This window comes from Notechis scutatus, chromosome 1 (assembly GCF_049901735.1).
Source record: "Notechis scutatus isolate UNSWTSFEM ecotype Mainland chromosome 1, rNotScu1.2, whole genome shotgun sequence".
Taxonomy (NCBI): Eukaryota; Metazoa; Chordata; class Lepidosauria; order Squamata; family Elapidae; genus Notechis; species Notechis scutatus.
The window spans coordinates 307,703,053-307,727,895 of NC_142009.1; the positions used below are offsets into that span (position 1 = coordinate 307,703,053).

At 35.4% G+C, this 24,843-nt stretch overlaps 1 protein-coding gene across 4 annotated transcripts in view; it reads left to right on the forward strand.

The window, feature by feature from the left end:
- The window catches only part of RCOR1 (REST corepressor 1), a 153,982-nt gene that overhangs the window by 103,835 nt on the left and 25,304 nt on the right, over positions 1–24,843 (forward strand). For 2 of the 4 annotated variants that reach the window (XM_026680210.2, XM_026680212.2), the window contains exons 4-7: positions 2,655–2,707; positions 4,959–5,120; positions 7,727–7,863; positions 20,790–20,868. In XM_026680210.2, coding sequence (XP_026535995.2) covers positions 2,655–2,707; positions 4,959–5,120; positions 7,727–7,863; positions 20,790–20,868 — 431 coding nt within the window. The remainder of the gene's footprint in view (positions 1–2,654; positions 2,708–4,958; positions 5,121–7,726; positions 7,864–20,789; positions 20,869–24,843) is intronic. The other 2 variants (XM_026680211.2, XM_026680213.2) reach the window with 1 other exon arrangement.

Here is a 24,843-nt window from a genome sequence, read left to right on the forward strand (position 1 = left end):
GTGCATCGTCTTTGATTTGGTCCTGTTCCTGTGAATGTAAGGTCCTTCAGTATGTTATGGTTGAATGACATTTCTTTCATGTCTCTGTGGCCTTTTTAGAAGATAATGTGCCTGATAGTGAAGCATTTAATCAAAGATTCCTGTTGATGGAAGCTTGGCGTACAGGATTCTTTCCTAATTCAGTGACCTCCTACAACAGAGGTCTCCAAATTTGGCAACTTTAAGACTTGTGGACTTCAACTCCTAGCTCCTATTCTGGGAGTTGAAGTCCACAAGTCTTAAAAGTTGCCAAGTTTGGAGACCTCTGTCTTAAAACTACAGTTCTTAGCAAGCTCCTTGTTACTTAGCAAGCTCCTTGTACAGATAATCTTTGACTTACAACAGTTCAAAAAAGTGACATGATTGTTTTTCACACTTACAATCATTGCAGCATCCCCACGATCACGTGACCAAAATCCAGACAACTGGCAATTAACTCATATTAATAACAGTTGCAGTCATGAGGACCCCTTTTGCTACCTGCTTACAAGCAAAGTCAGTGGGTAATCCAGATTCACTTAACAACCATGTTACTAACTTAATTGCAGTGATTCACTTAATAACTATGTTAACAACTATGGCAAGGGAGGTCATAAAGTGGGGAAAAATTCACTTAACTGTCTCACTTAACATATTTTTTTGTTCAATTGTCAGAAGTTGAGGATTATACAGTAGTTTCAATACATCTGGAGGATGAAATTTATAGTTGTATAATGTGTAGTGAGTAAGAGACCATACACACAGACTATGCAGCCTTAGACTGTCTTTAAAGCTCCTTCCCTGAGAAAGTTGTCACTTTCTGTGACAAGTTTAAGACTTAAAAAAAAAAAAAAAAGCTTTGATGGAATCAGTTGTTAATTCTATTCCTGCTTACCTTGTGAAGTAAACTTGGGGTTTTGAGGTATGAAGGCATTTTAATGCAAAGTTAGTCCATCAAAAGCTGCTGCTATTATATTTTGTTATCTGTCACAATGTTTTAATAAGTTATTTTTAAATTTCTTGATGAAATGGTAGAATCTGAGCACTTAAAAAAAGTATGAACTTACGTACTTGGGCAGATCTGTATCATGCCAATTTTAGTTCTTTGGACTCACTTTCAAGACTTTTCTTTTTGTTTAATCCTTACTGCTGCTTCAAATCTTGAGGAGAAACCATAAGCCGAAATGTTGGGCCGTGTGCACTGCAGTGTGGAATTAATGAGATGATTAGATGAAGGAAACAAAGCCTGCTTTTTTGATATCACCCCAGTAAAAATCTGTTCACTCAGCTGACTCTTTTGGATTTGTTTCTGTGAGATTGTGATGGTTAAAATACTTTTCTTAAATGCAAACTTGTAATTTTGATTTGATGAGTGGCAACAAGATTGTGTATGTATGAGATTTTCTGTAGTTAGGGTAGGGTTGGGGGAGAGATTCTCCCCCGGAGGATCATCTTATCACTGTTCCAGTCCTGTTGATGTTTCTTCCTACTAGTAGGAAGTTTGCTCTTCCTTTTTTTCCCTACTACAAGGCAAATATAAGGGGATTTTCTTCCTTGTCTTTGGTCACTTGTATTAGTTATAATAATGATAAAGAAACTGCTATACCATGATGGCAACAATATGGACTTGGCCACATCTTCAAACTATTGCGCCTTTTTGATTTACAAAATAAAAACATTTCACATTGTTTTTGTAATGTATGAATGGTATATTCTGCATTACTACAGTTGGATGTACTACAGTAGAGCAAAATATCTACACACACACACACACACACACACACACACACACACACCCCAGTTAAACAGGCATCTCTTTCAGCTAAATTTACTGATCAATCTTAGGGTGGCAGTTCTTATATTTCCTAAGGACATTCTTTCATCTGCAGATTTAAACATGTCCCAAAACAGTTGGCTATTCCTTTCCAATAGACCACTGGAAATGTCTACCCCCTGTTGCTCCTGAAAAACATTATGATGTAGGAAGTCCATCTTGGCTTCATCTGTGAACAACTAGCAGCAGGAAGCTCTGTTCTTTTTTGGCATTTTGGAAGAATACACAAAACCAGCTGCAAGTTGCTCTGGCACAAAAGAAAATATGCCATGGCTCTGTCCATCTACTAGGAAGTTAAAAGTTGTGAATGAAGTTGTACTGAAGGATAGAGTCAGGATGATCCACTTTATCCAATCAGATAAAGTAGCAAGATTATGAAATGTCTAGCATAAGCACCTGTCTTCGTCTTCCTTTCCCCTATTTTGTATGTTGTATTTTTTAAACTGGAAATTTGCTTGTTGAAACCATTGTCATAATTTGTAGAGTGATTAGTAATTCTTAGACAACATATTAATGATAACATTTATCTCATTCTGATATATGTGTGGGGGAATAGAATTAAAACATGGGTGTGCTTATCTTTATAGCATCTTCAAACTGGAAACCTTTGGTTAACAAATTCTAAATAAAAAAAGTTATAAATTAGCTTCAAGTATTTGATTTCGGAGCTAGGGCCATAGTTTTTAAGCTTCCCAAAGATTTCACTATCTAGATGCAATTGTTACCTTTGCTATATGATAAGCATTTTTTGTTTCTTTATAGATTTGTTTTTCTAATTTTTATTTTTATTTTCTATTTTCAGTGGATGAATACATTGCTATTGCAAAAGAAAAACATGGGTACAACATGGAACAGGTAATAAACAGTTGGAAAATATTTAAATGTGCTCTCTCCCTTTCTCCAGATGGGGCAGGGGTGGGTTTATTATTTTCGGTAAATACAAAATATGATGTAAAAGAGAAGCAGAAGTAACTGTAGAGACTTTCAATGTGTTGATTTTGGCTTTAGGTGATTTTTATTAACCATGTTACTATATTTTTAGTGTGTCAGATATTTGCATATGTAAAACCTTATGCAGTCATTTTAATTCTGCCTATTCAAAATGTTATATATCTAAAAACAGATTTGAGAATACTTTCTGTAGAAAATTTCCAGAGAAGATTTCCTAAACACACTTAGACAGCTATTTATTTATGTTGTGAAGGAGAATGAATAATCTTCTGTTTCTTAAGCAGATCATGCCCTAGGTTTTAAGAACATCCTTCATATGTTTTGAAACCAAATGGGTTTCAGCTGGAAGGAAAACCTATTGCATGCTTCTCTGCCCCAGGAACATTGTGGTGTTGGAAGGTGAAGGAAGAAGCAAGCTGGCAGGCAGGCAGAAGTGCGCCCAATTACAGATCATCAATTTTGTGTTGCTCTAAGGCCACACACTTTAAGTTATAGATAGTCTAACTCACCCATGACCTTACTTAAAGTGATGTACAGCTGTTATCAAGCTTCTGTCCCTCTCTAATTTTCTTTTAATTAAAAAAAATGAATTGCATTCAGCAAACTGCCAGCCTTAAGTTATATTTGCAGTAATGCATCCACTTAGAGCTCAGAAAAAATTCATTGACTTCAGGGATTGCAAAGACTGCACCGGATTTGCATTGTTTGCTTTGCCTTCTCTATGGATGTTCTAGAATTGGCTCAACTCACCATATCCATCACTTTGTGAGAGTGCCCCCCCATATGAACAGTCCATATAAACCTCTAACACATAAAGGTTGGAAGTTTTTAGGCAATGCACTAATACACTTGTAGGTGCTTCTCTTTAGCTTTTTTGTTTTTCTTGTCAGCTGTTCTGTTTTCTTCACTCTGAGTCAGAACCCATTTCTCATGTAGGAATTCTGATGTGGGGTCAGGAAAGTAGTAGGGGGAGAGTAGAATAACAGCATTGGTTTGGTGGACTGAGAAACTCCAATGGCAAATTATCTCCAAAGTAAAATGATAATTTTACTTCGAATTATCTGAGTCAAAGTTTTGTGAGTCCAGGTTATGTGGATTCTCTATATGAATGCAGAAAGTAAGAATTGTTCAACTAAATACTTTAGCTATTGATTGAAATAGAAGATTTTACTTGAGTAAGCTTGAATGCCTGCTTAATTTTATTTAAATAAGTGGCCCCTTTTCATATAGATTCATTGATTTGCAGAATTAAATAGTTTGCAGAAACTGTGTTGTGTACTGGAGTAGAGCTATCTTTTTGTGCTGCTCTGTACAGGAATTAACAGACTTTTGAAATTAGTTTAAAATTTAGAATGGAATGCGGTTTCCAGACATCCTTTATTTACATTTCTCAAAAATAGCCTGATGAAACAGAATAGTATTTCTCTTAATTAACTAGATAAAATGCATCCATAATATAGAACAAAATTATTTCTTCATTAAATTATGTTCACAATTAAAGTTGTGAGCATTTTTGAGGATTCATTGCTCAAAAATGCTCACAACTTTAATTGTGAGTATAATGATCATTAATTCTCGCAGAATGTCCAGTTTTCTTAAATACAAATTGTAGGGGGCTATTTCAAACACTATATTATACTATTAACTTGAAGATTAACAACTGAGCGATGACGTCTATTTCTATATCTGTTGTAGACTTAATGTTCCAAATCACAATGATGTCAAAATGATGCAGTAATTTGCACCAGTGGCCTCAAGACCTCCCCCTTCTCTCTCTCACACACACACCTTGGAAGTCCATGGATAGTTACCATACAATAGTGCATTAGTGGAGAAGAAAGATAATGCCTTCACAGCTTTCAGACCCTTTTGTGTTTTTTTGCAGCATTTCTAGATTAAAGTGTTCTGTATTATTCATCACTTCAAAAGAAAGCATTGTAATGTAATAGTGCTTATAAAGAGTCCTATGTCTACAAGGTCACAAGTGATATTAAAAGAGAATCTCTGCGTTGCTTCCTTCTGTCACCGTAATTTTCTGTGTAGTAAGAATGCGGTCCTCACAGAGGACAGCTGAGAAGTATCTAAAACAGACCAGACCACCAAAATCTGTGTTGTGATTGGGTATTTTTAATGTAAACATCTTCCCACATTGCAGGCACTTGGGATGTTGTTTTGGCACAAACATAACATCGAGAAATCCCTGGCAGATTTACCCAACTTCACCCCCTTCCCAGATGAATGGACGGTTGAAGACAAAGTATTGTTTGAACAAGCTTTCAGTTTCCACGGGAAAACTTTTCATCGAATTCAGCAAATGGTAAGGATCATCAAGTGCAAGAGATTGAAAGTGCAAAGATCTTGACTTAAAAAAACAAATGAGGGAGTTAAAATGTATTTTAATGATTAGCTTTTATTATCCAAATACATGCCTCTCCATTTTATCCTTGTTTATTATTTACAAAGTTCATCCTGCAAGCACCCCATGTTGATGATAGCCTGGAAAAAGAATGGACTGAGTGAATTTGGTAGATGATAATGTAGTATATTAGAAACTTCTCATTGTACATAATAAATAGTGTTTGCATATTAGCAATATAAAGGACAGGTTCATTATCAATTTTTATAGGTCTTTAATAGAGGGAAAATAATGTCAAGTCAACAGTACCTGCAACATTTTGCAATAATGGTCCCCTAAAAGATTCCACACTTTCAGAATATAGCGCTATACATGTTTGTGTATCTGAAAATCTTAGCAGCAGGCCGGATTAAGTAATTTTTTGACATAAAACTCAAAGAGAAGGTGGTAGAAGTATGAGATGGTTAAATATTCGTTTTACTTGCATTTACCATCTGAGCAACAGAAGCACTGAAAACATCTTTCCTCCAGATCTGTTTTTCTATGAAGATATTTTAAAGAATAAAATGTTTTATATTGATAATCACTGGAGTTTAAGAGGCACACTTGTAACTGTTAATTGGATGAATAACCGCTTTTCCTCTTTTTGTGGCCACATCTAATTTAGTACTTTGCCTTTTAGGACTTTTTCCAGTTCTTCAAACCAGTAAATTGGTTTGTTCTGAATGTTCTAAAGAGTTAAAGAATTGTGCTTCTGATATCCATAAAACAATCTCATTCAAGACTAAGCTGTCCCTCTTTTGAGGATAATTTGATTTGAATATCTGTGCCTGGTTGGATTCCATTGTCTAAATTACCCCTTCCATCCCTGTGATTCTATAACATGACCTATGATTCTGCTGCTGATTTGCCTTCTGATAGCATACAGCTAGTCTTTTAACATGCAGGAAATAATCTTATGGCATAAATTATTTAGGGCTATGTAGACTTTTTATGGGGAAAAGTGATGTTATTGCAAGAAAAGGAATGTCTTATGACACTCCACTTAACACATTCCAAATTTTAAAAAAAAAGATTTCTTGGTCACTAGAAAGAAAACTATTCCATACTGGATTACTCTTCTAGTATTTTTCTTTCCCAGTACAACTTTCTGGACAAGCAATAATTGAATTCAGGCATTTCTCAAAATCATGGTCTGGAAGATAAATGAAGTGGAAGCAGCAGTGATTCTCTCTGAGACATGCCTTTACTTATTTTTTACTGTGTAACAGTTACTTTTGTTTGTCATAATGTCTTCATTTGCCTGGGGCAGCGTGTTGGCTCAGCTGTTAAAACACTGGGCTTGTTGGCTAACGCCAGCAGCCAAGGTTTGAGATCTGAATGCCATTCAATGGGGTGAGCTCCCATTACTTGCCCCAGCCCTTGCAAACCTAGCGGTTCAAAAGCATTCAAGTGTGAGTAGATAAATAGGTACTACTTCAATGGGAGGGTAACAGCACTCTGTGACTCTATGTTGGCCACACAACCATAGAAAATGCTCTTGGGCTGTGCTGGCTCAATGGCCTTGAAATGGAGATGAACCACCACCACCACCACCCCATAGTCAGCAATGCCTAGCGGAGTAAGATCTGCAGGGACTCCTTTACTTTTTTTTTAAATCTACATTTGCCATCTATACTTAGCACTGTATGTATTGCAAATGACTTGGGAGCTAGAATTCCTAGAATTGGAATGTGCAGAATGTCAGATAGGCAACTGCCATCTCTCACTGACTGTGGGAAGTGTAAAGCAAAGAGGAAACATGAAAGAAAGAGGGACCAAAATTAAGGATGCATAAGATGAGACAGCAGCCTTACTGATCAACTGTTGTAACAGAACTTCAGATGAATCATGTCTTCAGAAGCTTCATCCTAGTTTATCCTATGGGGCTCTGAGAGTATGCATTTATGTACGTGTGCTTCTTGTTCAACATCTGCTACAGATAGTCCTCAACTTATGACAATTGAGTCCTAAATTTCTGTTGCTAAGTGAGACATTTGTTAAGTGAGTTTCACTCCATTTTACAACCTTCCTTGCTACATTTGTTAAGTGAATTACTGCAGTTGTTAGCAACATGGTTGTTGGGTGAATCTGGCTTCCCCATTGCTTGTCAGAAGGTCACAAAAGGGGATCACATCATCCTGGGACAGTGCATCCATCATAAATATGAGACAGTTGCCAAGCATCTGAATTTTGAGTAAGTGACCCTGGGGAGGCTGCAATGGTCATAAGTGTGAAAAACGGTAATAGTAACTTTTTTCAGTGCAATTATAACTCTGAGTGGTCAATAAATGAACTGTTGTAAGTCGAGGACTATCTGTACCCTATGTTTTATTTTGTTATAGAATTCACACACAAAATGGTCTAGAATAAAAAAAATAGGCAGAGTTGCAGATGAATTCCCTGAAAGCAATAGGATGCTCTTTTTGAAATCCAAGATACTAATTGCCAGCTTCTGCTCAGACTGGATCATAGCTGAGAAGCCTCTCTATTGGACACATTATCACTATGTGTGCTATTGTCAACAGTTATTTTGTGTTCCCCAGCTTCCTGACAAATCAATAGCAAGCTTGGTAAAGTTTTACTACTCCTGGAAAAAGACAAGAACCAAAACAAGTGTCATGGATCGTCATGCACGAAAGCAAAAAAGAGAAAGGGAAGAAAGGTAAGCAGAGGCAATTGTGACTATGCACTTCACACTTAATTTTTGATGAACTATTGAAGGCTTTTATGCTCCATATGCATAGAACTCCTGTTATTAATCAGATCACAGCCAAGTAGCTGATCTAATCTGACAATTAGAATGGAACATTGTTTTTAAAGATCCACATAATTCTAATGGTTATTTCCCATGAGTTTAATAATATTCACTTTCTTTTGCATGAAGAATTAAAATATGGCAGCAGCTTTTGAAGAATATCTGAGGGCTGCAGGCAAGGCTCTCAGAACCCACTTGAAGTGATGTAACCATAATAAAATATAACAAAAATCTGTAAAACAAATCATGATGGCAGAAACTCACATCATATATATTAAAACGAGTTAACATACCATCCTTGCCCAGTGCATCTTCAAGACCAATGACTTAAATAGGGTTAAACTTGCTGGAGAGACATTTGATGTAGTAGATAAAACCAAAACCAAAGTCTACACCAAACTGGTGCCCTCTAGGTCATATGAGGATAGTAGGTTGGGGAAATCTGGATTATGCTACAATAATTTTGATGTACTTCTTTTTGTTTTTGTTCAAAGCTAGCTCTCTGAAAATTAACACACAGCAAGGCTATCTCGCTTTTCAGAACAGGCAAAAGGAAAGAGTTTGTAAACTGCTGACATTTTGGGTACAAATGCTACTTTGTTTGTCTCCATCAGATATTTTTTAAAAAAATTATGAGCTTTCTTTTGTGGCTTATTCCATTCTACTGGTAGTGGTAAATAAGAATAGATATAATTACTGTATAAGAATGCGTGTCTGATGTTCCATGTTTTATACAGTAATTGTACCTGTGCTATCATTTCTTCAAATAAACATAATTACCATGTCAGCCTTAAAACTTCTTAGAAATTTGGGAATATGCATTAGTTTTTTATGATCATGTATACAGATGTTAGAAAGATAGCCCTCTATAATTCACACTTGTGCTTAGGCTTATTGTGGTAAACAGTGAAATACTGATATATTGGTAGTTTTCCTGGTTGAACGCAGCACTAGCTGAGTGGTTTTATTGCATCCTAATTCATGGAAGGACATCACTCTGTTGAAATATTTGATGTTCATATTCATGTTGATTGCAGAGACTATGTACTTGAGTATGGTGCACTTGTTGCTCCATTTCTCCCAAACAAAATCCAACAAAACCCATTCCCTAAAGTCCTTTATAGAACTGTTTTCAATAATACAAACAAATGAAAAGAGCTTGTATATCCAGAACATTGATTCAGAATCCCAACTGGTATTGAATTGCCCATGTGGATTGTCAGCAGGTTTAACTCAACCAATTTATGGATTTTCTGGTGGATGGAATCCTTGTTCTGGTGGATGGAAGGCTTTGTTATGATTTTCCCCCATATTATTTCTCCAGTTGTGTTCTATTCCTGTGCCAAAAATGCTCTATATGAAAAGAGCTCTGTGAATTGTTGCTCAAACACCTTTATAGAGTATATTTAAGAGTCTTTGGTTAGTCTTAGTAACTCAAGATATGAACAGATTCCTTGCTATGCAGTATTCCCTTTTTCCTTTGTATTAATGTATCAGTCAACTTGTATCTCGAATAAACAAGTTATTGTTCTTGTTAAACTATGATAATCAGCTTTGGAAGAAACCAGGATATTAATAAGTATTTTAAATGATGGTTTAAGGACCTAGATTGTTCTGGGAGTTGGTAGCCGCAGGGGAAATTATGTTTAATTTGACTTCTGTATTTCATCTTATCTTCATTATGTATACCATGAAGATAGGGAAATGGAACTTTATTTGGAGGATTAAACATTAGTCATGATCAAGAACAGTAATAATCTTTTTTAAAATAAATCCAAAAATTTATCACAGGCAAAAGATTTAGTCATTTGTATTTTTAATTCTGAGCAATAATTCTACCAATGCCTTTTTCATGGCAATTGAAGGCTTGTATCATATAACCAACATTTTGAATGGGAATCAACTTAATAAAACTTGTCTGTCTCCTGTGGACCTTTTTTCCATGTATTCTGCTCATTGTGTTCAATTAAATTAGTCTCATAAATTTGATTTGATTTACAAGCAATTTGATATAGGTTTGGTCTTAAAGAATCCATGTGATTATGTGCCAGAATCTGGACTTTATATTAATACTGTGTTCTCTCAGTGCGGGAATATTGATTCAAAATACTCTGAGAGCTTGTTGCTATGGTGATGGTGATTCCATTTGTACAGTTTTGGGAAAGGGGCCAACCTGGCACATGTATGCTTGCATTCATAAACTACATAAACTGCAGGTTTAGGATGTACTTGGTTTGGTAATTAAAAGCCACATTCAGCACATGAGGAACAGCAAGGTACAAATATTTTAAACATTAAATAAGCTTGCAAAGGAGATCTGTTTCTGGTTTAATTTTTTGATAGCTGAAATTCATTAAACAAGCCAATTTGTCTGAAAACAAATATTGAAATTGGCACGGTTGTCCTTAAGATTGTAACATGTCATGTGTGATTGACAATCACTGAAGGAAAAAAACTGTGTAGAATTGATAATTATACTGTTTCTTTTAATATTAATAAACAAATCTTCCTAGATCATTGAATTGACGCTTCCTTTCATCAGCAAGAATACCTAAAAATAATAAAATAAGATTCCCATTAGGCAGGTCAGGACACATATTTTCTCAGATTACTAATATAAGAGTTAAAACACAAAGTAGAAGTGGGAAAGTAAGCCATTTGGAGATTTAAATTTTAATAGATTAAAATGCTTTGCATTTGCTAAAATATGGGTGATAGTTAAGCACCACATTAAACTATTTTTCAAATTTTGAACAATTACCTCTTTTTGTAATTTCTTTAGACTTTTGGAACAGAATTGATATTGCTATTTCCATTAATATATTTCATGTGTATAGATTATATTTCTTTGTTAAGGTTATTTGAATTGCCTCCATGAGAATTATTGGGAGTTGAAGATGTAACAGATGAATCCAGTGACTCATGGAGCTGAAAGTCTGTTAAATCCACTGCTCAGTGCAGGGATCCTAGTTAAATTCTCTAGTATATGGCTTCCAGCACTATCTCCCTCAGTAATTAGATCTATTATACAGCTGTTCATACCATTGGGAGTTTCTTATAAATTAATATACATCTGCCTTGTATTTCTCACCAAACAATTATCACCTGGATAAGTTACATGTTGCATTTTATTATATTCATTTTATACTTATTATATTATTTTATAAATAAGTCACGTGGATAGTTACATGTTGCATTTTATTATATTCATCTTCTTGTAAATTTAGAACCATGGTTCAAAAATACCAATTCCCCCACTACCACATTCCATACTTACTAAGCTTAAAATTATTGGTCATAGCAAGGGAAAATGGCAGACTTATACAGTATTCTATGCTTTTATAGATCAACAGACTAAGTTTAGTCATTACTCCCCATGTGAGTCCAGTAGGACAAGACTAAATTTTTTTTGCCCAGATTAAATTTTAGAATTATTTTAGTTACAACTATGGTCTCTAAACATAATCTGTAAACAATTCTATAACTGCATGGTTACAGTTGTGCTCATAAGTTTACACACCCTGGCAAAATTTATGATTTCTTGGTTATTTTTCAGAGAATATGAATGATAACACAAAAACTTTTCTTTCACTCATGGTTAGTGTATGGCTGAAGCCATCTATTATCAAGCAACTGTGTTTATTCTTTTTAAATCGTAATGACAACAGAAACTACCCAAATGACCCTGATCAAAAGTTTACATACCCTGGTGATTTTGGCCTGATAACATGCACACAGGTTGGCACAAAGGGGTTTGAATGGCTATTAAAGGTAACCATCCTCACCTGTGATCTGTTTGCTTGTAATTAGTGTGTGTGTGTGTGTGTGTGTGTGTGTGTGTTGGTGTAAAAAGGTCAATGAGTTCCTGGACTCCTGACAGACCCTTGCATCTTTCATCCAGTGCTGCACTGACGATTCTGGCTTCTGAGTCATGAGGAAAGCAAAATAATTGTCAAAGGATCTGCAGGAAAAGGTAGTTGAACTGTATAAAGCAGGAAAGAGATATAAAAAGATATCCAAGGAATTGAGAATGTCAAACACTAATCAAAAAGTGGAAAATGAGGGGTTCTGTTGAAACCAAACCATGGTCAGGTAGACCAACTAAAATTTCAGCCACAACTGCCAGGAAAATTGTTTGAGAAGCAAAGAAAAACTCACAAATAACTTCAGGTGAAATACAGAACTCCCTGAAAACTTGTGGTGTGGCTATTTCAAGATGCATAATAAGGCACTGGAAGAAAGATGGGCTGCATGGTCGAGTCACCAGAAGAAAGCCATTACTACGCAAATGCCACAAAGTATCCTGCTGACAATACGCCAAACAGCCCAGAGACAAGCCTCAAACCTTCTGGCACAAAGTCATTTGGAGTGATGAGACCAAAATTGAGCTTTTTGGCCACAACCATAAACGCTACATTGAGAGAGAAGTCAACAAAGGTCTATGATGAAAAGTACGCCATTCCTACTGTGAAATACGGAGGTGGATTGTTGATGTTTTGGGGGGGGGTGTGAGCTACAAAGGCACAGGAAATTTGGTCAGAATTGATGGCAAGATGAATGCAATATGTTATCAAAAGTTACTGGAGGAAAATTTGCATTCATCAGCCCGGAAGACACGCATGGGATGTACTTGGACATTCCAACGTGACAATGATCCTAAACACAAGGTCAAGTTGACCTGTCGTTGGCTATAGCAGCATAAAGTGAAGGTTCTGGAGTGGCCGTCTCAGTCTCCTGACCTCAATATCATTGAGCCACTCAGGGGAGATCTCAAAACATGCAGTTCATGCAAGACAGCCCAAGAATTTATAGGAACTGGAGGCTTTTTGCCAGGAAGAATGGGCAGATTTACCATCTGAGAAGATAAAGAGCCTCATCCACACATACCACAAAAGACTTCAAGCTGTCATTGATGTTAAAGGGGGCAATACACTGTATTAAGAACTGGGGTATGTAAACTTTTGATCAGGGTCATTTGGATAGTTTCTGTTGTCATTATGATTTAAAAAGAGTAAACACAGTTGATTGATAATACATGGTTTCAACCAACCACTAACCATGAGCAAAAGAAAAGTTTTTGTGTTACCACTCATATGCTCTGAAAAATGGCCAAGAAATCATAAATTCTGTCAGGATATGTAAACTTATGAGCACAACTGTAAATATACAAGTAATCTAAATTCATCCAGACTGTACAAACAAAAACTCTTGTTTGTCTAAAAAGTTCTTGATTTTTACTTTATAGCCAGTCACTCTTCAGGTTCTTCAAGTTGCTCTTGAGGAGGCAACTTGGTCCAAAGAAAAATGACTATTTATTTATTTATCATATTTCTATACTTCCCATCACCCTTGCAATAGCAGCAATTGATGAAATATGCAGTTTGAACACATAGCTCTGCAATTACAATGTGAGTAATAACCAATAGTGGAATTGGGACATTGATTGTCCACTCAGATAGAATATAATCCTGCATATGTATTAGTTCATTTCACCTTCTTCATTGTGGTGGCAATCATAAGGATTACACAGCTGTTTTTACAATCCATTTCCAAGCAGAAATACATGAAACTTTCCCTTTAAAATTGTATCCTTTTTAATGTATTTATTTTATTCAAAGGAAGAGAGAGAAGCCCATAAAGTATACCTTGATGTACTAAATGAAGTTTAGCTTTACAGTTTTACATCACGTTATGCAGTTAATTTACCTAAATGTTTACTGCACAATAGAAAAAATGAAACTAAACATGTAAATTATCACCAAGATAACGGCCTCTTCATATATTGTGATGGGCCATGCTGATTTAGTGCAGTTCGTAGATGTTATTCAATTTCACAGTCTATGGCTGCTTGTGAGTGACTGGCCCAAAATCACCAAGTGCCAAGGGTGGACTTGAACATGTGTTTCCCCAGTCTCAATCTAGAACCTTATTCACAATACTACACTGTCTTTCATTAATATATAGAGTTAGTATATTAACACACTACAAACTTACATACATGCTCTAATAAATTTGAAAATAATCCTACAAGCAGAAATCCTGGTCAGAAAATGATTGTTCAAATTTTCTGAGTCCTGCACAATATTTTATATATAACACTATGTTCCCTCTGGAACTTCCTGCCTCTCTGGCCTGAAGACCCGGCTCTGCCAGTTGGCCTGGGGGCCCAGTAGGGGAATACATCATTGGAGGTGGCTACTGGACTGATCCCACCTCCCCCAGCTGCCCTTCCTGCTCCCCTTTCATCTTTTAAATGTCATATTATTGTACTTTCACATTTATTTTTATTGTTTCATTCCATTGCTATTGTTATTTTTACATTTTTATCATCTCCCCCCCCCTCTTTATTGTTGTACGCCACCCAGAGTAGCCCCACAGTGTGATGGGCAGCAAATAAATTATATAAGTGATATATTAATATGAATTATTCAGTGATCGTAGAATCTGTGATATGGATTTCCATTGTTGTCCTCTTTGATTCCAAACTGTTAGTATGTAATTCAAAAGAACATAAGAAACAACAAAATCTGAATACTTGCAAAGTAGAATCAGGATGTGAAAGGGTACCAGAGTGTCATATCCTTAAGAATGAGCTGACTTTTTTCTAAAAAGACACAGATATGCAGTAGAAGCAAAATAATACTTTTTGTTTAATTAATTATTCTGTAGAAATATGGTATATAAAATTATCTTCCATTATGTTCATGTACTGGAAATGCTAGTTTATTATTCCGTGCCTCCTTTATAAGCTGATTATTTTATATCAGTGCCAGTTTGGTATAGTAGTTAAGGCATCAGGCTAGAACCAGGAGACCATGAGTTCAAGTCTTGGGCACTTAGCTAGTTATATGATGAACATTCTTTTTCTCATTAAAGTGCAAAATATAGATTCCAGAATGGCCCAAAAGTCAAAACATGCTATTTTATTAAGGTGAGAAAAAAATTATAATGTACCATATAAATTTAAATGTTAAATTCTTTGATAATGGGAATTTTCTGCTTGAAAAATACAAGAGCGCTGTCACAAATATCAGTATTATTTGTTTTTAAAGTATTAATTTTGCCCCAGATATGCAGTCTAAATAAAATTAATGTTGAACATCACTTCCAAAACTGAAATTACATGTGCCTTCTTTGGAATTTCATATTTTCTTCATCTCTTCTACTGACTAAGAAATAATCCAGTATTTTCTGCCTATCTATCCTTTCTCCTCCTGTGTATTTTGCAATTAAAAATTAGGCCCATTTTTAAAAATAAATAAATTAGAATAAATTGTTAAATTAGTACAGTGATGAAATAAGATAGGGAAAAGTGGTGATAAATTGTACATTTATGAAGACTAATATTAGTTAAGCTTAACCTTTAACTATTTCCTTCTTAAGCACTGCTGTATGAGTCATAAATTGGACTGAAAATCTAAATAAGAGCTTTCAAAGAGCAGCAGTAACAAAAACAAATATTGTAGGTTGTGGAATTATAAAAAAAGATTAATTGCAGGTAACTGTATCATATAGGCTTCTGCAAAATCTTTTTAATTTCATGGGTTGTTAGAAAGGTGTGCCTGTTCATTGAATCTGAACCATACATGTATATTACAAATAGAGCTGTTATATTTCTTATGCTTATGAATGTTCCCTTCAACAGTATATCTAGGATAGAAGAGCTGTCCCACAGAGAGAATATATATAATTTTAATGTAAAATACAGTTCAGGATAAAGATTAAATTAACCTAGACAAGTGCTGCATCTTCCTCAGATTTTGAGGCATCCCTGAAAACGTTTAGTGTGCCATCTCTGAAAAGTTCACAATATAGTTCACAATAGTTCACAAAGTTCACAAAAAGTTCACAATATTCACAACATCTCTTTAATTGAAGCTGTTAGTGAATTGAAATAGTCAATTAATCACATTAATCTCAGTGTAATCAGCAAAAACTAGCAAGGGTCATAATCAATAATTTATTATTTTAAACACACACTAGTGTTAGTAAATTCTAGAGGTTTGACTAGCTAGCATGTTTGTGTATAACACCTATTATTTGTATTTTAAAGTCAAATTTGGTCTCATGGAAAGCTCCTTTATATCAGATGAGATTATTGGTCTTTTTAGCCCAGTGTTGTCTGTTCTGACTCTTGAGGTAGGACACTGACAATCAAAAGTCAAGGATTATTAGATCCTTTAAAATAATGTTTCTTAATCCTGGAAACCAGAAAATATTTGCTTCTGGGAACTGAAGTACATACATCTTCAAATTCCCAAGGTTGAGAAACACTGCTTCAAATCAAGATGCCAGGAATTATATCTAGAATGTGCTCACTAGATGATTCTGAACTTGAAAAGAAACAAATGCTTTTGAAAAGGTTATTATTTACTTTAACTAAACTTATAGTTTTCAGTTTATTTCTTTTAATAAAAAAAACTTCAAAATTAGATCAGTTTGGGAGGGAAATGAGATTTAACTTTTTGCCAAATTATATGAGAAAATTTTGGAATTGATTATTGTATATAAACTTTGGCTTTATCAAGCATGGGACATAGCAAAATGATTATTCTCTTAAAATCAAACAGCAGTGCTACCATGGACTTAAATCTTAAACTAATTACATTTTGCAGCCTCTCTTGATTTTTGAATTGGCTCTCTGTCAATAGAGTGTGTCTTTTATTCCATTAACATCAATAAGAGCCCTGGGGGAGATCTAGGACAACTTGCTGAGGGACAATTCAACATGGCCAATTTGCCGTAGGACAACTTGTCGCAGGATAAAAATTACATAATATAGAAAAAATGATGAAATAGAATCATTAAAGAAAGGATGCAAAAGAAGGGATGAAATGTGAATGACCAAAATTAAAATAATTTTAAAATTTATTTTAAATAATTAAATAAAATTGTTGAATTATCTTGCGGCGAGTTTTCCCATGGCGAATTGGCTGTGGTGAATTGTCCTTGCTGAGTTGGCCATGGCAAGCTGGCCACGGCAAATTGGCCAAGGCAAATTTGCACCTGGGCCTTAGCCGTGGCGAGTTGTCCCATTCCACCTGGTGGCTTAGTGGTTAGGCTGCAGTATTGCAGGCTAACTGTCCACAGCCTGGAGTCTGATTCTGAAGGGTTGACTCAGCCTTCCTTTCTTTTGAGGTTAGTAAAATCGGCCCAGATTTTGGGATGCAATATACTGACATTTTAAACTGCCCAAAGAATACTGTCAAGCACTATGGGTGGTCTTAAATTCTGTTGCTGTTGCTATTGATAAGAGTGGAGAGACAGGCTAATATTACTCTGGGTCAAGATTTGATTTTTCCTTTAAAAACATAACCATTCCATACATATTTGATCACATGCTTTTTTTTTTCATTTTGGAAAGCAAACAAAAGTATGTCTGAAAAATGAGGGTGGAGGGGAATTGAGCTTTGTTAGCAAATTATCTGTAATTTATATCTGGCTTCACAATCTCAACAAATAGATTTTTCTAAGAAATAACACACTGAGGTTATTTTTCTCCAAAAATACTTCTGAAACAAAAATATATGTAACTTTCATCATACTTTCTTGACATAGACTTAATTTTATTGGCACTACTGATGCATCTGTCATATTTAAACTTGCCTTATCTTACCTTTAAAAGCTTTATCACTTTTAAAAGTTACAAAAATAAAATAATAATGAAAAATCTAAACTTGACATATTAAAGTTTACTAACTTTATTAATACTGAACTTCATTGCACAGAAATTCCAAATATTGCTGAAAGAGTAGATGCTACAACAATAAGGTCACCACTGTGAAGGAAACCATCCTCTAATCACAGCATTTCTATCAGATCTCCCTGTAGATTTTGCTGCTCACTCTGGCTGGGCAAGTACAGGCAGAATAAGACAAAGTTCTATGTACACATAGTACTTACCTCATAACTACAGTGGAGCCTAGAATTTTGGTCATAAGTCATTGCAGTCATGAGTTGAGGCACCACATGACTAGACATGATTTTATGATTTTACGATTGTCATAAAGTGAATTAACATGGTCATTAAGTGAACCCCATGGTTAAGCAAATCCAGCATATCCAGTGGGTGGGGGTTTTGCCAGAAATTGTGGGGGAAAGTCACAAATTGAGGGGTCCTCAGTGTTGTCTGAGCTTGGTTGTTTTCTTGCAGATGTTTCCTTACCCAAACTAGGTAACATCATCAGTACTTTCCCCCAAGTAGTTATCACCGACAATTTAGGAACCTCCAGCTTATGTACTTGAAAGATAGATGATGATATAATATTTACTGATTTCATTGGGAACTAACCCAATCTACAAACAGAAAAATTTCTGGTCAGCAAGTTAACTTGTATGTGTATTATATTAAAATATATACATGCAAATTCATAGATACAATCTGTAAAACAATACAAGAGTTCATAATAAGTAATAAACAGTATAATCAAATGAGATTGTCATCACTCTGCTAAACAAATAATTCCCTCAACACTGTCGGACTATTTACAAAATCTGCATTACTATTACTATTAATCTTCTCATCACTCCTTATCATCCATCCCCTCCCACTTGTGACTGTATGACTGTAACTTTGTCACTTGTAATCTTACGATTTATATTTACTGTTTCCTAGTATGATTTGATTGCTTATTGTGCCTTATGACTATTATTAAGTGTTGTATCTTATGATTCTTGATTCTTTATGAATGTATCTTTTCTTTTATGCACACTGAGAGCATTTGCACCAAGACAATTCCTTGTGTGTCCAATCACACTTGCCCAATAAAGAATTCTATTCTATTAAATGTCAGATTGAACATAAATATTTTAAACATGTAACTAAATTGTAATAATGTTAATTCAAGCTTTATTTCTATGAATGGGGTGACGATAGTATTCAATTGACTAGATACCACAACAAAAAGGCTTCATTCTTTATTGAATAACAAATAAATACCTCTAAATATACAGTGGTTGGGCAGAAACATGCTGCAACATGTCTTAGTAATAGCTGCCAATACTTTCCATTGGAAATTATGAGCAACCTTTCGATAGAAAAATAGCAAATGTAAGTTCTAGAACAGGCTTGTCAAATTGGTGGCCTGTGGGCCAGATACGTCACATGCAGGCCAGGCGCACCCCGGCACTGCAAAGGCAAAAAAGTCACATGTTATGATATGTGACGTGATGCAATCGAATTTGACACCCGTGTTCTAGAAGTATCCCCTGGTATGGATTGATTCATACTATATTCTAATTAATTATAATTATAGGAAAATGCTTGATCCTGATCCTCAGTTCTGTAGGATCTTATGGGTTAATATCAGAACTTCAGACCTGACCATGTGGTAAGTTCAGCCTTGGTAGTTCTTTCATCAGACACATTATAGCAATCTATATATATAATATTGTTGGCATTACATAAAGTATGCTCACAGTAGACTTGTGGCAAGATTTTGCACTAGCTGGATAAGCAGGATGATATGATGATGACAATGGTGAAGATAATAATAGTCCCATTTTGTTATAGTTATTTGCCAAGCTCCTATTTTTCAGCCATATGCGGTCATACTATGATCTAGTATAATTATCCAAGTGCAATGCTTAAAATAGCAATTTATTTTGTGGTAGTGACAGTTTTAAAATGGTTATTAATCCTCCATATACAGCAGATTAAAATCCATATACAGCAGATTAAAAATCTAAATAAATAAAATACTTCAATCAGGCTACTTGTCCTCTCAGATTCAGTAGTTTCCTTTTCCTGAAAATGGACTATTATTTCTTATTTATTATTAACCAAATATATTTTTCTCAGCCAAAAGAAACACATGCGCATAGCTGGGCATATTGCTGAGCATATGCTCCCTAGCAGGTATAATCTGACATTTATAAAAATCAAGAAGAGAACATATGTGATTTTAATAAATAGGCCATTCCACAGGAAGACATTTATTCATTTTGTTTTCTTGTTGTTTGTTTTATTAGATTTATACACTGCTAGATTTGAAAGACTTTTAGTAGTTACAATAGCAATAGTTGTGCTGAACTTTTGTATTCCATTTATTTAAGGAGATAAAGTACAGAGTATTGGGGTGTTTATGTCTACTTGACACATCCCTTGGGGGAAAAAACCCCTCAGAAGCTTGTGAAGTAGTAGTACGAGGAAACATTTTTATAAAAGTAAAAACTAATAGACAATAAAAGCAATTATTAGTTGTTGGAGGCTGATAACTTCTGTTTTGAATCAACACTTGAGCAATAGGCTTTTCAGCACTTTTATATTTTTTCCAGTATATAATAGAATAGGTGGTCATTCAAAAAATTATGCTATTTATTGTAAAATTATCAGAGTGTCGCTTAAATTATCATTTGTGCTTCCATTTTTTAATTGTTTTTCTTACTTTCAGTTGTGTCCAATCCTCAAAGACTGCCTAGACAAGTCTTCGCATTTTTCTTGGCAAAGTTTTTCAGAAGTGGTTTTCCATTGTTTCCTTCTTAGGGCTGATAGAAAATCACTGGTCCAAGATCACCCAGGTGGCTTTGTGCACAAGGCAAGGCTCAGAACTCATGGTCTTTCAGTTTCTAGCCTGAAGGTTATAGCCATTACACAAAGTTGCTCTCATTTTATTATTACATCACCTTAAATTATATGTCAACATCATACCCTCAGTTTGAACTTCTCTGGATACTTATTTTGATCACACTTTATTTTGATATATAGAAATATGTAAGAAGGGAAATTATGCAATAAACAATAAAATGTAGGTTTTTTAAAAAGTTGTATCTACCTGGGAACTTCTGGCAATCTTGACAGAGAAATAATTTTCCATTGTCTTATTTATTTTCAGTGAGGATGAAATCGAAGAAGCAAATGGGAATAACCCTATTGACATCGAGGTTGAACAAAACAAGGAGAGCAAAAAAGAGGTATTTTCCCTCATAATGCTTTAGTGCACGAAGTATTGTGAACCTATTCTTTAAACCATGTTTGTCAATCTCAGCAGCTTGCTTACTGGGGAATTCTGAGATTTGAAGTCCATATATCTTAGTTGCTGAGGTTGAGAAATACTGCTCTAAATAATTTATTTAAATATTATTAAATTGGTTTTGATAATAGCAAGTTCTGTGATCGAAGGATGTCATTCTAAGTACTTTAATATATCTGAGGGACATTTGAAAAAATCCATATTTTATTCCATACATGACTTCTTTACGTAGACTAATTTGGTGTACATATTTATACTTCAGAAAAATCTCAATTTTACAGTATCTGTTTATTTGTGCTTTAGCTGAATGGGAAGGACTTACTCTCTTGCTTGCTTTTTGTTGAGCTGTCATTTCTTCCCATGCTTACCAAATCAGCGTAAAATCACCATATAACATGGTGAAGAATGCAAAGAGAATAAGTGAGTTAAATGTTTATCCTGATAAAATGAAAGCACTGTGCTACTTCAGGACTGATTGTTGATCTTGTTTTGGGTTCCCTTTAACAATCAGATGTCCATTGTAAGCTTTTTAAACAAGATTTTGCCCCAGACACCCAGATAATAACAATGGCCATTAGCTTTCTTCACTTATCAACTACTTTTCAGGTTGGATAAATCAAGTGGCTCAAGTGGAAGAATCTATATGACCGGAAATATTCTGAACAGTCATTTCAGAGTTATTCAAACTCTGAAAGCTGCATTGTAGCAGATCAGACAGATTGTTCTTTCAACTTGGTATTGTTTGTTCTTATTAATCTCAGTATCATCACGTCATTATCTCTTTATTTCGCAATGATAGGATGAAGCAAGGACTTGGTACATGGAAAATAATATATTCCATCATTGTGACTAGTGCCTGCCTTAGTTATGTTGATTGCTTCTTTGCTTTTGGGCACAATTTGATATTTTAATCCTTAAGACCAAAAGTATTTTAAAAATTACCTCCTGAATGGAAATTTGTCTGGATATTTCATTCAGCAATCAAAGCTTTACTGATTGTGCAGTTCCTTGTCCTCTGAGTTCTTGGTAGTTTTTAGCACAGTCAAAAATTGTTTTAAAGAAAGCCTAACTCAGTACTATTTAGAAAAAGATTTATGTTGTTAGTGTCATTTTAATGGATAAATATTGTACATTTGGTTGCTTGTTTATTATACAATTTCAACTTACATTTTCTTGCAAGCCTTTATTTAATTTTATTTATTTAATTCAATTTAAAGTCCATCTAACTTAGGGGTAGCTCACAACATACTAAACCAAAAACATCTGGTTGCTCTATTTAAAAAAAAATAGACATTTTACAAAGGTTATATCCATTTAGGCCTAGGACAGCAACCAGGACTTCAAGGCCTAACTTAATGCCAACAGAGTGGGAGCCAGATAGATGTCAGGGAAGGGGACCTTATTCAGGTGCCATGGCAGAAAACACACACTTTCTAGGTTCCAGTAGATGCAGTATTTAATCAAAACCCAAGTACCCCAGCTCTGTCAGCAGAAACCATGGGGTTAAGTAATCCATCACATAACCTGACCCTATGCCAGGCATGGCTTTAGTTATCAGCATCTTGATCTGCACTCAGAAACATACTGGCTAGTAGTACAACTTGTGAAGCATGAGTGCCACATGGACATACCAAAACTTGCCTATCACTTTCCACATCATTACATTCTGGACTCGTTGAAGCTTCTGAGTGATTTTCAAGCATAGTCCCATGTAGAATATATTTCAGTAGCTGAGCTGTGAGGTTATTAGGGCATGAATGATTGTCAGAAAGGCCTCCAATCCAGGAAGGAGTCCAATTGTCATACATGATGAAGCTGTACAAAGGCTCCCTTGGCCACAGCTTCCACTAGTACCTGCTTTTCAGCAAGAAACAACCCCCCCCCCCCCCCCCAATCACGTATCACTCTTGAATGGGAAATTACATCCTGTCCAAGAATATAGATAGAAATTCCACAGCTTTGAGGAGCCCAAGTATTCACAATCACTCAAACTTGGTAGGATTGTTCTGGAACTAACTATGAAGAAAAAAAGAGGAAGCATTATTTCCACAACAAGAATAGATGGACTATTTTCACCCTAATACACTAAACATGCATGACTAAAGCTATCTTAGTTCTGAATCCTGGCCTGAAACCTGACTTGTACAGGTCTAAAAATTCTGCTGCTTCCAGCGTTCTCCATATGTAGGTTGCTCATCTAGAAGTCAGTTGAAACCCTCTGCCCTAACAGCAAGAATTCCATGATTAACTCTCTGACAAAATCCAGAAGCTCAGGCTATGATACTGCTGGAAGAGGAGGGCAGTACTTGCAGCAAATCGTTTAGTGACCATTCAAAGTTACAGTGGCACTGAAAAAAAGTGACTTATGAACATTTTTCACACAACTGTTGCAGCATCCACATGGTCATCTAATCAAAATTCAGATGCTTGGTAACTGGTTCACATTTACAATGGTTGCAATGTCCCAGCATTGTGGCGATCAACTTTTGCAACCTTCTGACAAGCATAGTCAATGGAGAAGCCAGATTCACTTAACAACCGGGTCACTAACTCAACAACTGCAGTGATTCCCTTAACCACTGCAGCAAGAACAACAAGTAAAATAGAGCAATACTTACTTAAAACATGTCTTACTTAGCAACATAAATTTTGGGCTCAATTGTGGTCATAAGTCGAAGACTACCTATATATATATCAGCAGCAAATGCAACAGTTATCTAGGGCTAAACCTCTGGCACATACCTGGTTTTATGTGGAAGTGTGAGTTTGAGAGCCTTTGAGACTCATGGTTGATAATCCTACCTTCCCTGGGCTTTCATTTGATACTGAGTTTAAAACCCAGGTGAACACAGCTCCAAGAGGGGTATATCCCCTTCTGAACTCAGCCAGGACTCAGTGATACATGCCAAGTTGGAATCCTTATCTGTGATAAGGTTATGAGTGAGGGCAAGGTGGTACAAGTTGACTTGGCATTCAAAGCAATTACAGCTTAGGACCAGCAAAGATGTGACAGGTAGGTCATATAGGATGAAAACCAGGAACCATATAGTGAAATCACTTCCAAATAGCCTGAATGTTGGATTGGAAGAAAATGAACATGATTTCAAATTGAAGAAAGATGCATCAATAATTTGTACTGTACTGATGACATTACTCTACTACTACTACTACTACTACTACTACTACTACTACTACTATTACTACTCAGCCTTAGAATTGGCAGTGAAGCGATGAAGTGGTGGACAGCTTCTGCCTCTTAGGACTGATGATCAAGAATAAAATAATAAGTCAAAAAGTGCAGACTAGCACATGGCGAAGTAAGAATTAATATTCAGAGGCCATCAAAACATGCAGGCAATGGTTTTCACAATATCTCCCATGGAAGCAAAATTTAAACTGAAAAAGCAGGACTGAAAGAATATTCATATTCTTGATGCTGGCAGTGGATATGCTGTTGGAAGATCTGAAAGATTAGGTTGGGGACATACAATTGTGGAGACTATCTGATCACTAACAGTTGGCACTATCTTGATGGCACATAATTACATCACTAATCAAGATTTACACATTAGCTTACATTAAAGTTATCAAACAATCAGCATAGATGTTAAGTGGACTTCTTAAGGTGCTACTTATTTCATAATATCTGATAAAGTAAATCAGTTTCTTTATCCATTGGATAAATTCTGAGCGTGCTACAAATTTCCACATTTAAAAGAAACAGAATCCTTGCTATACATGTTAAGGGTCATTACATGTCTACATTCAGCCCATCTTATAGGATTTTTGCTGACAAACTGGTCTTCCCATGAGTTGCAACTTTATCTCTTGAAATCTAGCTAGAAAAACAGTGGTTTGCCAGTCGCTTATCAGCTCCATTTGAAGCTCCATTTATTAAACTTCATATTTAGTCTCA